The following is a 13,831-nucleotide window of genomic DNA, read 5'->3' as shown; positions in this document are numbered from 1 at the left end:
AAATTATTGTATACATTTCTTGGTTTGGTTGAACAAAGAGAAAGATATTTTGAGGAATGAAGGAAAGCAAACATTTCTGGGGCACCTTTGACTACCATTTAATTTTTTTCTACTATGGTAGTCATACCCCAGAACTGTCAGTTGCTAACATTCATCCAAATATCTTTCTCTTTGTTCAACCAAACCAAGAAATGTATACAGGCTTGGAACAAACAGTGTGAGTAATTTATTACATAATGTTCACATTTGGGTGGAGTATCCCTTTAAAAACAAAGGCTCTTTAGGACTAAGTTCAGCAAATTGCTAATAACACCTTTTTTAAATGTAACTCTGGGTTGTTTAGAAAAAAGTTAGTGATGGGACACTGACTCGAGTACACTTTATAAAAATCCCATAGAAGAACCATTTTAATGAAGGTCTTCACGAAGAACCTTTAACAACCGAAGAAGCCTTCTGTTTCCCGATAAAAACGTTGGAAGAAACACTTACAAGGCAAATCATTAGTTCTTCAGTAGACACATGGTTTTCTAACAAATTCTTTAATTAAAATACGAAAAAGGTTTTCGGCCCTCAGGATGTAAGTCATTTTAAGTTATATACAAAGGTTATTGGGTATACTTGAAGACTACAAAGCCTCTGATCTTGAAGCCTATAGAAAGGCCTTTCTTGCATATGAATTTGATTATGAGTTTAGATCAGGAGCAATACTGTGGCTTCAATTAAATGGATTTTCAGTTTCAGCTCACCATATTAGAAAGCGGAAGAAACAGGAAGTGAAAGAGATGCAACTTTGAAAACCAGACAACTCTAACGAATATTGATGTTCAGATTTGTCATAAGCTTTCGTACATATCAAGATCTTCATTATGAAATTGATGCCACACAATTTCAGGTAGGCCATGGCACGGCGCTTTTAACTGCTAAAATGGGTGGAGAATTCTACCGAGCGCTCCCCTTTCGGATCTGTGACTTTCACCCCCTCTCTATACACTGTTTATTGCCTTGGGCTTTTGAAGTTAAGGGCACCGTGTAAATTATTCATTTTTCTGTGTGAAGCTTGCCTCACAGCCGGGCCGGCTTCAACGAGCCAGGGCAGGAGTGGCACTGTTTGTTGTGCGTCCATGAGAGCGGCTTTAGACTCCCGTGTGTAAATCTTACTGACGGGCATATGATTACAGATATCACTCGGCTGTATGAGTGGTCAAACGCCGGGACACACACCGCTTTAACATAAGGAACCCGTGGCCAGATGGACACCAATAAACTAAAACCATCCACGCAAGGTCATCCAAGTATATACTCTGAATGTCTCCAGTGTAGTACAGCAGAATTTTAAGTACGCTGTTTTGGCAAAATGAGATGGAGCAGATTGAGATATCCATGTGGGTTTGATATTGGCCGCGAGATTACTATCACGCTGACAACTGACGTACAAGCATGCAACATCAGCAGGCAACACGCTTTCTCAGATGAGTCGCACAACAGCACCGGCGAGCAATAAAGATGCAGGGGCGTCTGGAAGTGGTCAAGCTCGTATCGCAGATGGTAGATACTAAGCCAGTACCTTGTGGCGCACAGTAGTATTGAGGCGCTCGAAGCATTCAGAACATTCTAGGGGCCTGACAGACTCATTTTGTTTTGAAACATGTCTAGCTGAGAGCGCACCTGTCTACACTTCCGCTTGGATAGCACCAGGTTTGCTGGATGCTCTTGAATTCTAAATATACTTGCTGTGATCACGCAGACTGAAAATAACGCACAGATCCTGTGTTTTTCAACACATCTATACAGTCTTCCATACTCAGAAATCGGTTTGACGTTAGGGGGAAATATTCTGGGTTCAATTTCAAGATTATTAAATTCTGAGTTAAGGTAAAAAATAATATAGTATTTACAGTAAATCTTTAGGTCGAGACATTGTTTCTCAATTAGACTACAAACACATTTTCAAAACCATCTAGGGTAAAAGCTGTGTCGAATCTTAACTCATGTCATGATACCGCATGATACCAAGATGTGATATTACTATCCACAAAGGACTGTTCACACAGAGCAAACTCCACCCACAGAAATTGCACAGATAACTCACAAACAGACGTTCATTTAGAGACAGTTCCTACAAGGACGATTTTAGAAGGCATTACAACTAAAATAAATAACACACAAACTGCAGACTTGAAATTTGAGCTGCGGAATGCTTGGCTTTTGATAAGAGATAAGATTAATGTAAACAATTACTGTTTTTTTTCTCTATGAACCTGGGACAAATGTATCTTTATCAAATGTATGTATTTATCAAAAAATTATTTATCAAAAGCATGTTACATATCTTGTCAAACGCATTCCTTGTGTTGAACGCACAACATTCTTTAAGATATATCTAACACAAGAAATGCAACAATTGAAAATAAAACCTCATACATCTTTAAAAGGTCAGTTGTGCATTTCTTTCCTGAAAAGGTTTTTAACCTCAGTTAATCTGTATAAATTACTCAGAGAAAGATATTTGTAAGAATGTTGTATAGTAGGAGAAATTACAATGGTAGTCAGTGGTCCCCCAGAAATGTTTGCTTTTCTACATTCTTCAAAATATCTTCTTTTATGTTCAACAGAACCAAGACATTTATAAACATTTATAAATGGTAGTCAATAGTAGCCAAGAACTGTTTGGTTACAAGCATTCTTCTAAATATCTTTCCGTGTTCATCAGAGCAAAGACATTCATACAGATTTCAAACAACTCGAAGGTGAGTAAGTGATGACAGACTGTTTTATTTTTGGGTGAACTGTCCTTTTAAAACCTGCCCAACATGAGTAAACCACTGCTGATGATGACAGAGCACTCCAGCACTTTTGAGGCCACCAAACTTTAAAAAAATCTGATGTCTGACTAACATCTGTACAGGTTGTATTAGCCCAAACAGCACACTGAAACTCATAACTGCATCGATAACATGTTGGTTGTGCCAGTATGATGGAGCGGGGTTTTCCACACTTCAAACTAGAGAGGAGTTTTAGTCACGTGACTGTATTGGCATAAAAGTGTGCAAATAGACTCTGACTGAGGGATTTGGCCAATGTGTTGCACCCTCAAAGGCGCCTTCCTGTTTTTTTGTGAATGTGGTAAGACTTACAGTATGTGACATCCCCCTTTCTGCTCTATACGTGTACCCATGTCAGTCAGAAGAAAACCGCCACAAGAACACACCTCTGTCCTCTGAATACACACGTTCACTACGTGATGTGATCATATTTGACAACGCTTACAATGGTTCACTGAAAGAATCTTTCAGATTTAATCTCTTTAATTAGACATAGCCTTATATGTTCTTTAAAGACAGCCCAGCAATCTATTGACCTACTATTACCCATAGTAGCTTTTGTAACATCAATGTCCTTTCAAGCGTGACACCTCATTAAAATGTAACAAAAGATTGTGCTGCCCCCTCGTGATTGAAAAGGGAATGGAAAACCAGAACTTTTCCGTATTTTATAATATCAATCATATCATATCAACAGTCATTTATGGTAGATGGTAGTATATCAAGCAAATCTAATCGCGCAAAGAAAAGTTCTAGTGCCTGTACATAAAATATGAGTAGGTATATGGATTGGATAGCAACTAATCTGATCTGAAAAATGTGGAAGAACCTACAGAAAATAGCTGCAGAACACTTCATTTTTATTTGAAGCCCATCGAGTATAACGCTCTCAATGTATGAACTCTACAATATTGTATAAAGACTTCAAAAGTACAAACAACAAAGAGAGACAATGTAAACATCAACACAATATAAAAAGGAGACAGATATAAAATGCAGACAGAGATTAATAGCAGTAAATGTGTTGTCACACTAGACTTTGCGTTCGAATGTGTGACGTGAGCGAAAACGTTTCCAATGTACCAAGGTTTGGCCTGCAAAAAAGACCAACAGACGATTTAAACGCTACAAATGAACCGTTTCTATAAAAAAACACAAAAAGATATTATAGATAAAATATTATATTATTATTAAATACAACTTATTAAAACAAGAGCCCTAGAATGTGACGTATGCTGTTAGCATATTTGTTGTGATGGATGAAGTAATTTTGTATGCACAAAGTCTAGTGTAACGGCAGCTTGGATCGTGTATAAAGATAGGTTATGGTCTCTGGGTGAGGTATCAGTCAGGTGTGGTTCCCAGCATGATCTAGTGTTTGTCTGAAGCGAATTAATCAAAACCAGTATTAAGCCACAAACACCCTTACTGATGTGGGCTGAAAAAATATACATCATAATTAATTGTACAACATAAAAAATGAGGCCTAAAATGGCCTATATACAGTCCATGTGACATGTTCTGAAACGATACTAAGATAACCGTGAATGTGACATGAGAACATTCGGGAACATTAAAGGTCACAAAAACACAACAGTGTGTATGAAATGAATGGACAGAAGAAAGAAAATGTGGCCGGCGCTCTAAAGCTTGCCGACCCTTGCTACAGTACTGCTGGGGGACATATGGATCCCAGCATGCCGTGCATCTTGAAATATGCTTGGAAGGGGTAGAGTATGAGGGTGTGAAAGAAATTCAACGGCCCTGTTTCAGTCTGTCAATATGAAAGGTGAGTTTGAGTGCAGGACCCAACTTCAACCCCATATATTTCATCATGGCATCACTGCGGAGCAGGAGTAGAGCTTTGCCATCAATTTCCTGCAACAGAAGAACACCACCCAAACAAGACCACTTTAACTCCAGTTTTAATGACATTTGCCTGCATAAAGAGTATGGCACAAATCCGAAGCAAGACATGCAAACCGATGTTCTGTATATAAAACAAACTCTCTTTTTGTGAGAATGTGTGGACAGCGTATATTTTAAAGAGAATTTGAAGCAACTTTATGCTAAATACCATAGAAGCTAAAATAAATATTTCGGAATATCCAACACAGATCATTAACTGCTTTACTCCTATTGGTTGAATAGAAGCAGAACTGTGACGCAAAATGTCTGATACTGTCAGAACTTCATTGGAGATCTGATGTTTGTCTCCAACAATCATAACATTTATTTCACTGGATGTGGGTTTTTACAAAAACACAGGAGAAATTCTCACATACATGTTTGCGGAAGAGGTCTGCGTGTGGTCCGAGCTGAGGGTCGATGTCTCTGATGAACTGCATAACATCCTCAACTGTCCACAAGTTTGGGTCCTGTCCGCTGGGCCGTGGGCTTTCTCTTGAGCTCAGGAAACGCTCTGAACCTGAGCAAAAATATCAGGTTCACAATATTTCTTTTAGGGTTGATATCTGCATTCAGACATTAGATAAATGAAGCCACTAGATATAAGAAGACTGACATAGTGTGTAAAAGCAAGTAATGCTCAACACTGGGTTACAGTTAAAGGGAAATATAAATCCTGTCATCATTTACTCAGCCTAGAGTTGTTTCAAACCTATATACATTGTACTGTTCCACTAAACACAAGAGGAAATATTTGTAAGAAAGTTTATAACGGAACAGTTCTGGGGCACCATTGATCACCATGGTAGGGAAAAAAAGCTCCTATGGTAGTCATTGGTGCCCCAGAATGCTTAGGTTTCTTCATTATTCTAAATATCTTTTGTGTTCAACAGAACAACATGAGGCTGAAGAAATGATGACAGAATTTTTATTTTGGGGTGAACTATCCCTTTAAAAGACGGCTGTGTACCTGTTGATCCGAGGCGATGCAGCTGTCTTGGTGAGTTACTGTTCTGAGAAAGTGGACGTATGTGTCCGGGAGACAAGTGTGTTTTCTCCAAGACATCTGAGCTGCCGATCCCATTCTCCATCAGAAAAGGCTCTGATCGCAAGTATACCTCCATATTACTTGTAAAATTTAACTAATTCTACACAACTATCCATAGTTTAGTGATCCTGTTAAAGGGAAGTTAAGAGGTGTAAATACCTTCTGAGGATAGGCAATTTTTGGCAATTTTGTGCGGTACAGGATTGTTGGCGTAGGGCTCGGGCTTGAGAAACCTCTTAGTTCCTCGACCAGGTCCAGGGCTCAGACTTTCTGTGAAGTTTCTCCTCTCTGCAACATATACAAGGACCTCTCTTTACAGCCACTAAAGGCAAGCATCAATGCATTACATAACCCCAACCTTAAAAAGCCCACAAGATAGTGAGAGCAGCATGAGCATTTGCATGCATGAGCACTGACCTGTGTAAGTTCTGCTGTCATAGTGAACTCCTCCCAAAAGGACAGGCTGGCTGCCAAACAATGGGTCGCAGTGCAGGTTGTGACAGAGTTTCTCCAGGAATCGCAGCACGTATGTCACGCTGTTCACCGCCGGCAGTGTCAGAGTGTGGTGCTGTTGCTCAAAGTAGGCTGTGGAGCCAAGTTCAGGGAAAAAAACAGAAAAATGAGGATCTGATTTTGTAATGCGATCATTGGTTTGCATGCTCAGATCTAAGCATGCTGACCTGATATGAGCTCCCCTCCATGGCCTGGTTTCAGACAAGAGAAGATTACGCTCCGGTTATGTGCACAGTCCACACAGGCTTGAACACACTGTTGCAGCACAGACGACGCTCGGCCTGGGCCGAAGTGGTCTGGCAGAGACTGGATTTGCCGTGAGTCCAGGTGGGGACCCACCTTCCCATACTTATTTAAGTACACACAAACTGACAAAGAGAAATAAATGCAACAAACTACAACACAAAAACAGGTTATTATTTCAAAAATGGAAATAAAATGGATCAGAGCTGAGGTTTGGACTGGTCAGAAATTTGAAAATTAATGTAGTTGTAGATTAATTAAGACTCTTGCAGTACCTGTAGGTGTCTGTAGGGCCGCACTAGGAATGGTGGCATTGTCCAGCGGAACCGAACTGGTGTCTGGCTCTGGAGTGATACTGCTTGGGGAGCTGGGCATAGGGTTGGGCATTAATCTGGGCTTTCTCTGTATGCAAATGGAAAGATAAAATGCAGATGGAAGTGTATAAATGACACTACACCATTGATCCCTATACATTCCAACATTGGCCTGCTCACGTTCCAAGAGCCACACCTTGCTGCCCGGTTTGGGGCCTCTCTTTTTTGGAATCTTGATGGGTTCTGTCTGCTCTTGCTGTACTTTTTGGGCCCAGTTGGCTGGCAGTCTGCCTCTGGGTCTACCTGGACCAGCAATAGCACCTTCCAGCCACGCTGCCCTTTTGGGCCAACCCAGCTAAAAGACAAAGGTGCACCAACACATTCTTACTCATCCCCAAAACTGAGCAGAACAAATAGACATAGTCAAAAAGACCTATACTTAAGTACCAAATACACAGTAAGAGGAGAAAAATACCCCAGATGCAATCTTACCTTGCTTCCTGGTTTGGGGCCTCGTTTTTTGGGGGTTTTTATCGTATCCAGTTCTTTTCCAATATGAGAACCACTTGTTCCCTTTTGACCCCAGGGTCCGGATAGTTTGGTTTTCTTGCGGCCGGGTTTGCGTTTTTTCTGGGGTGGCGGTCTGCCTGGTGTAGGGGGCATGCCTGTCCCCTCTACATTACTATCCGGAAGCAGACCAGGTGTACCTAATGTCTTCGGTAACCCAAATGCTAAAAAGAGAAAATTAATGATGAATTTAACAGCTGGTATATGTGAGCATGAACAGGAAGTATCAACAGTGCAGTAAGTAAAATGCAGATTGATATAGGTGGTATACCACAACAAGTAGCAACAAACATCACAGTAGAAGACAGAGAAAGAGAAGCTTTGTGTTCAGAACTCTGCATGATGACCCATTTTTCTGTGAGCCATCTTAACAAAGAGTTGAGTTGTGTAACACATTTTTGTCGAGAGTGGCCTCTAAAGTGCTACAGAGAAGAGAGAAAGAGCAAGGGAGACAGCACAAAGAAAAAAGAAAAGGAAGAGTAAGAATGAAAGAAAGAGATCTTGAAAAACAGATAAATAAGATCAAATAAAACATTTGCACACTTTAACAGCACTCTTTTAAAACTGTGTGCTAAAATTAGACCGAAACAGCATTATTCAAATAGCACAAAGCGACCAACACTTAATGACTTCAACCAAAACCTTAAAGAGAACTAAAACACATCAGAGTATGAGCTTTACAGACCTGTAAATAAGGACAGCATTGCAGTTAATACACATCCAACAGAGAAGACAGCAATATAAGAATTAATACTACACTCCCTCACTTAAAGATGGTCTGTCGTTTATGATCTTGCAGCGCGTGTCAATTTGTGTCTTACTCAGATCACTTCCTTCCTGCCCCATACTTTCGATGTGCTCTCCAAAGCCATGTTAAGTTTGCTGATGTTTACAGAAACAGGATACCCAGAGATGGTCATCTAACAGTTTATGAACCACAAAATAGCAGTAAGACTGCATGTGTCCAGATTAGTCATCATTCTGCAGCAAAAACTCTGATATCATGCTGATATTTTCCTAATTTCATTTAAACACGTTGAAAAGCATAACTTGCTTACCTCAACCATCTGTGAAATTCTACAGTGCCTTGATAGTGGCATGGAAAGTTGACAAACTATCAAGCATTGAGCCGTCTCTTCTCTCATCCCACCCAAATCATTTCAAGATGAGAGCCGCTATTGGGCACAGGGTTTGTAGTCATGCCAGATGGTTGGATGCCAACCTCTTGTAAATAAACACTGTGAAAAACAGTTTGTGTTGTCCCTGATTTGCCCACTATCAATTATTGCTTAAAAACTGAGACTCAAGGGCCTTTTTTCTCAACCTTTTTACATTTGCATTCATTTTAGATGAGCTAACGTGATCTAAATGTATTAGGAAAAACTCACACCTTTTGTTCCTGGCGGCTGAAGGTTGTCTGCGGTAAGTGCACACCAACCCACAGGGAATATGTCTCTGGAGTCGTAACGGCAGTAGTAATCGAAGGCGCCTCGCCAGCCGTCGAAGGTGACCAGCACCTCAACGCCTCGCACCTCGCCCACCGTTGCGGGACAGATGAAGTGAGGGTTCTTCCTGTCCACTGCTTCCAGCTTCATCCCCACCTGAAAAGAGTTTTGCTCTGGAGCTGGCGGCTCCTCCTGAAAGACGGAAAAAAAAATAGATTTTGTTCTTAGTTAAACGACTCACACAATCTCTGAAATAACACTTTTAAGACGGACCACCCTAGACATGTTTATTGTGGTATGTTTGAATTCACGACTTTTGACAGGTACCTTGTGAAAGATTCGAGCTGGTGCCATTTCTGCTCCATTGAGTGTTTTTAATAAGAACATGGGCCATGAAGAGGCATTCAGACGAAACCCTGAAGAACAGCATTAAAAGTTATTTAATCAAGTATAAAAATATTCTTTTGGGTTTCTTTTATTTGCGATTCCTGTAAAAGATTGGATACTTGTTTCTAATTGTTGGGTTGAAAAGAGTATTTTGCCAAAGAATAAATCAGCGAATGGTGACATCTAGAGGACAGTAATAAACATTAGCATTTAGTTGTAACTAAAATTATGTCACAGAGTCTTTTAAAATAAATAGAATTTCCAAAGCTTACTAGAAATAAATGTTGTAATTCATTAAACTCTAACTAGTAAATATGTTGAGTAATATATATCATCACTGAAGTGCCCTTAAGCAAGGCACCTTACCCCTGATTGCTATGTAGTAATGTGCCACTGTAAGTCCCTTTGGATAAAAGCGTCTGCCAAATGAATAAATGTAAATGTAAAATGTGTCTCTCTCACCGAGCGGTGGCTGCAGCATGCCTCCGTTCTTCTCGCAACTCCCAATGGGTTGGATTTCTGAGGAGTCTACAAGGCGCCAGAAGTCATTCTTATTGTCGCTGCCATCTAGTCGCAGGCGAAGACGAGAGCCTGTCAGGCCCACCACAGTGGCGATGCAGGTGGATGTAGTGTTTCTTGGGTCCTGAGCTTCCAGCTTCATACCAGCCTTAAACTCATTTACAGGAGGAGAGGTGCTCTACAGACAGGGTAGAGGTCACTTCTTTAACGTTGGATTTCAAAGTACTGTATATGGTCATGGAAATGGATGTAAGAATTATAATTGGCGAATCCAGCATCATATGTGCATGAAAAGGCTCACCTGTCTGAAGCATTGAGCAGGTGCTGCGATTGCTCCTGTCTCTTTCAGGTACTTCTCCCAGCTAAAATACCCTTAAAAACAAAAGCAAACATGTGAGCATCAAATGGCCCTTCAAAGTTCAAACTTTGTATTTCTACACTAATCCAAAACGTTACTTGGCAGACTAGCCTGTCCCTCAACAGGATGCCTTGGTCAGACCTAACCTAAATCGTTCCGTTCCTACAGCACACTCTTAGCACATACTTGGAAACAAATGTATAGTGTAATGCAATGTAAGTCGCTTTGGATAAAAGCATCTGCCAAATGCATAAATATAAATATACAGGCTACAATTACTATTCTCACATTTGTTTCGCAGCTGCAAAAATTAACATGATCCAGTGAGTTTGCTACCTTGATACTGTGATTGCACTCGAGACGGGCGACCACTGCGAGGGTGCTTGATCCTCCTGCCATCTTTCCACTCAATAGCTAAAAGCAGAAAAAAGTTTGAACAACATCCTTTATTATTATTTTTGAATCGTGTAGATGGTTTCAAGCGTAAACATAAACTAAAGTTACATGGCCTAAACTCAACTTCTAGTAGACCTCCACAAAGAATCATAACCGGCCTATTTTACTGAAGTACCACGACAGCATGACACTCAGTTCAATGTCATTCAGGGCTGGACTGGTAATCTGGCATACCGGGCAAATGCCCGATGGGCCGACGCACTTGGGGGCCGGTTGATATAAAAAAAAATTGTTTTATTTGCCAACGACCGGCCCATAAAGCAGGGACAGCGACCCATTGGTTCATTATCCATACTGACACTGGGCTGGCCCAATCATCTCTTAGGGTTAGGGCTCCACCCCTCCCCCTCGGTTTCTTGTGTCAAATGCAGTCAGTGGGTCAGAGCCAGAAATCTGTGGATTTAGGATGGAGAAACAAAAGCGTGCGGGTGCGGAGCAGTTGCGGGCCAAACAAATAAAAATTCTAGAGGTTGATGCCTCAACATGTGCAAAAATAACCGACATGTTAAGTGCTGTGACGAAATTTTGCAAAAACAGGTGAACATAGCACATGGAGGAGAGGTGACAAGCCATGGCGGCACCTAGGCAGAGGAGTAGGTGTCTGATAGTGATGTCAAGGAGAGACAGAGTGAGTAGGAGAGTGTACTTGAAACGGTAAGCAGTGTTGGGCAGTAGCGTCGCTACAAGCAGTGACGCTACTAGCTTAACTACATTTTTCAGTAGCGTGGTGGTAACGTCGCTGTTTTCTGAATCAAATAGCTTTTCAGTAGCGAAGTTCTTTTGTTGACCAAGTAGTGCGGTAGCGTCCACACAAGCTCTTGTTACATATTACCAAACATTTCTGAAGAACAAGGTCATATCGGAAACACAACTGCTAAGGATCACCGATCCTGGTCCAGTAAGTGACGCCACCACCATACAGGGACCGGCCGGTGACTTCTTCGTGTTTTACGGTAAACAGCTTTTTGGTGCATTACTGCCACCTTCTGCTCCGGACGGTGACATCACAGTGTGTGGGCCTGGTTGGGCCACGACGAAGATGATGATTTACCTAAATTAATGAATATTATAGTAAGACAACATAATCGTTGTCGCTATTATAATGTCTGTCAGATTGTCACCTACTGCACTAGCCACTCAGTCAGCTAAAGTCAAATAACACAGCATAAGCTATTTTGCAATGTTTTTGTAGCTAGGTTAGCAGAGTTAACTTATTCAATTGCAACTTCAGCTGATTATTCTAATGTTAATAACATGGAGCACATTGTAATTGACAGAGTTGCAGAGAAGAGCAAGCTACTGAGGAAACTGCTGTTATTGTAAGGTGAGTTGAGATTATTGATATTATAAAAATATTCATAATATTGTAGACTGAAAATGTGACTCGTTATTCCCCCCCCTCTCTCTCTCTCTCTCTATCTCTCTCTCAGGATGCCCTCACGTTTGTAGTTCGTTGTCTTTAAAGTTCAGAGCACCATGGAGCCATTTCCACTAAGTAAGTATAAAATATGTGCAACCATCTCTCTACATTGTTATATATTAAAGATACTTGTATGGGGATCATTTTTCTCATTCAGTTATCATTCTCGTCTCTCTCTCTCTCTCTCTCTCTCTCTCTCTCTCTCTCTCTCTCTCTCTCTCTCGGCCCTACTCCACTGCCACCTTTGGTCACCACGGAGTCAGTCAAGAGAGAGTGAGTACACTGGTCCATGGCACTAAGTTCTCAGCTTTGTAGGGGTTTTGGGGAATGGAAAAGTAGATATGCATATCTACAGGGACCGCAAGGAAGGTGTACTGGTTGGTTGTGTCCGACCGCTTGTGGTGGGCTAGTCTGAGCAAAAATGCCAGGGCCCTTTTTTTATCCCAGTCCAGCCCTGATGTCATTTGTCAATGTGTTGCAATGCATACAAGAATTAAAAAAATAAATAAAACCATACCTTTCTGTGGTACAGGTTTCTTCATGGTCCACCTTATTCAACCTCTCTATAAAGAATAAACACACACATTCTTCCATCAATATTTTTACTGTGACACGTTGTCTGTCTTCCACACATTGAATATGTGTGCTGGTCAGCTGTCATTGCTGAGGCACAGAACCACGAGCCACCAGCTATATTCTCAGGAGGACATAAACTATGTGCTGAAAATAAATGGTAGTTTGTCTTAAAATTAATGATTTTCCATTTTCTGTCTAGACTGGCAGGTCTTAAGGTCAGATGCTTAACAAGCAGCAATTGACCCCCAAGGTCAACATAAAGGGATGAACAACAGCATACTACATAAGAAAATAGCTTCAAAGCACCTTTTTGACTATTACAGTAAACTATACAACTATAAAATAATGAAAAAATACATTTAATCCCAAGATACGTTACCGTTAAACCACGCGTCGTCCCGTAGGAATAAAAAGGCTAATAAACAAAAAACAAGATATTTTGCTCCCGCGCATCTTTATCGTTTATGTTTTCAAACACCTCCTTAATGTCTGCCTGCGTTATAAATAATAAAAAGAGGAATTACATTCACGAATACTCCTTAGTAACGCGTAACTGTTTTGAAAGATGGCTCCTGTCTCCCAGTTTTTCAAGCCTCTGTTCAAAAGCCGAGCGCCTTTGAGCGCCAAACACACGGTCCCTCCCTCTCCATAAATGACAGGGCAGCGTATCACTCTCTCCTAACTTTACACCTCCGACAAAATCTTATTTATATTTGCTGTTTTGTTCATTTAAAACGCGGATGTCCTTCCAGAGATCGCGTACGTGGATCCGGCGGTTTAAAATACAAAACTTTTTAAACGGCATACTGTACATACATACTCAATGAATAACATTGCTATGCTACTTAGCACCACAACATGCATGGCGTTTTGGTAAAGTGACTGATTTATATTACGTTGCTCTCAGTCACAACTCACAGACAATCACACTCATTTCAGTCAAAGTTGTCGTAGGGCAAGATTACACTTCTAGTGTGTGTAACGTTGCAGAATGCATGAGCTAAATGCTAACGTACAGCAACTCTGAGTCACTTTTTCTGCCTTTTCCTCTAAAAAGTCTGTTTACTAAAGTTATAACGTGACGTCGCGGTCGCTACGGACGGTAGTGAGGGGACTTTTTACCTTGCGCGGAAAGATTTTAGTGTAATTTCTCAAACGTGAGAGGGTTAGTGTTTATCCGCCATGTTTGTAGTGCGCGTGTAGTCTTGTGTGTGTATGTGTGTCGAGCGCGTGGTGAGGGGAGGGGCTGCACGCG

At 41.0% G+C, this 13,831-nt stretch overlaps 1 protein-coding gene across 3 annotated transcripts; it reads right to left on the bottom strand.

Moving 5' to 3' along the window:
• Positions 1-3,671: 3,671 nt before the first annotated feature.
• LOC306902221 (polycomb protein SCMH1-like) lies at positions 3,672-13,789 on the bottom strand. Of its 3 annotated transcripts, none has more exons than XM_079470608.1 (16): positions 13,699-13,789; positions 12,518-12,563; positions 10,461-10,538; positions 10,068-10,138; positions 9,710-9,944; positions 9,188-9,276; positions 8,806-9,052; positions 7,341-7,579; positions 7,045-7,203; positions 6,810-6,936; positions 6,459-6,659; positions 6,196-6,363; positions 5,938-6,066; positions 5,701-5,832; positions 5,108-5,250; positions 3,672-4,700 (listed from the first exon to the last, which is right to left on the bottom strand). In XM_079470608.1, exons 2-16 carry the CDS (start codon positions 12,540-12,542, stop codon positions 4,578-4,580), a joined length of 2,166 nt encoding a protein of 721 aa, XP_079326734.1. In that variant the 5' UTR covers positions 12,543-12,563; positions 13,699-13,789; the 3' UTR covers positions 3,672-4,577. The 3 variants fall into 3 exon arrangements, with proteins under 3 accessions (XP_079326734.1, XP_079326735.1, XP_079326736.1); XM_079470609.1 differs by lacking the exon at positions 13,699-13,789 and adding an exon at positions 13,101-13,668; XM_079470610.1 differs by lacking the exon at positions 13,699-13,789 and adding an exon at positions 12,956-13,338.
• Positions 13,790-13,831: the final 42 nt, after the last annotated feature.

Source organism: Barbatula barbatula (genome assembly GCF_947034865.1).
Source record: "Barbatula barbatula genome assembly, chromosome: 12".
Classification (NCBI taxonomy): Eukaryota; Metazoa; Chordata; class Actinopteri; order Cypriniformes; family Nemacheilidae; genus Barbatula; species Barbatula barbatula.
The sequence above is the reverse complement of the archived record's forward strand: the minus strand, read 5'-3'. Positions and strand labels throughout refer to the sequence as shown.

What these genes read in the sequence shown, in the direction of transcription:
- LOC306902221 (XM_079470608.1), bottom strand. Translation starts at nt 12,542, where the DNA reads ATGAAGAAACCTGTACCACAGAAAG. An exon ending in TCAGCCGCCAGGAACAAAAG is followed by an intron (nt 7,580 to 8,805) that starts GTGTGAGTTTTT and finishes TTCTCTTTTTAG; the next exon opens with CATTTGGGTTACCGAAGACA. An exon ending in AAATTGCCTATCCTCAGAAG is followed by an intron (nt 5,833 to 5,937) that starts GTATTTACACCT and finishes ACTTGCGATCAG; the next exon opens with AGCCTTTTCTGATGGAGAAT.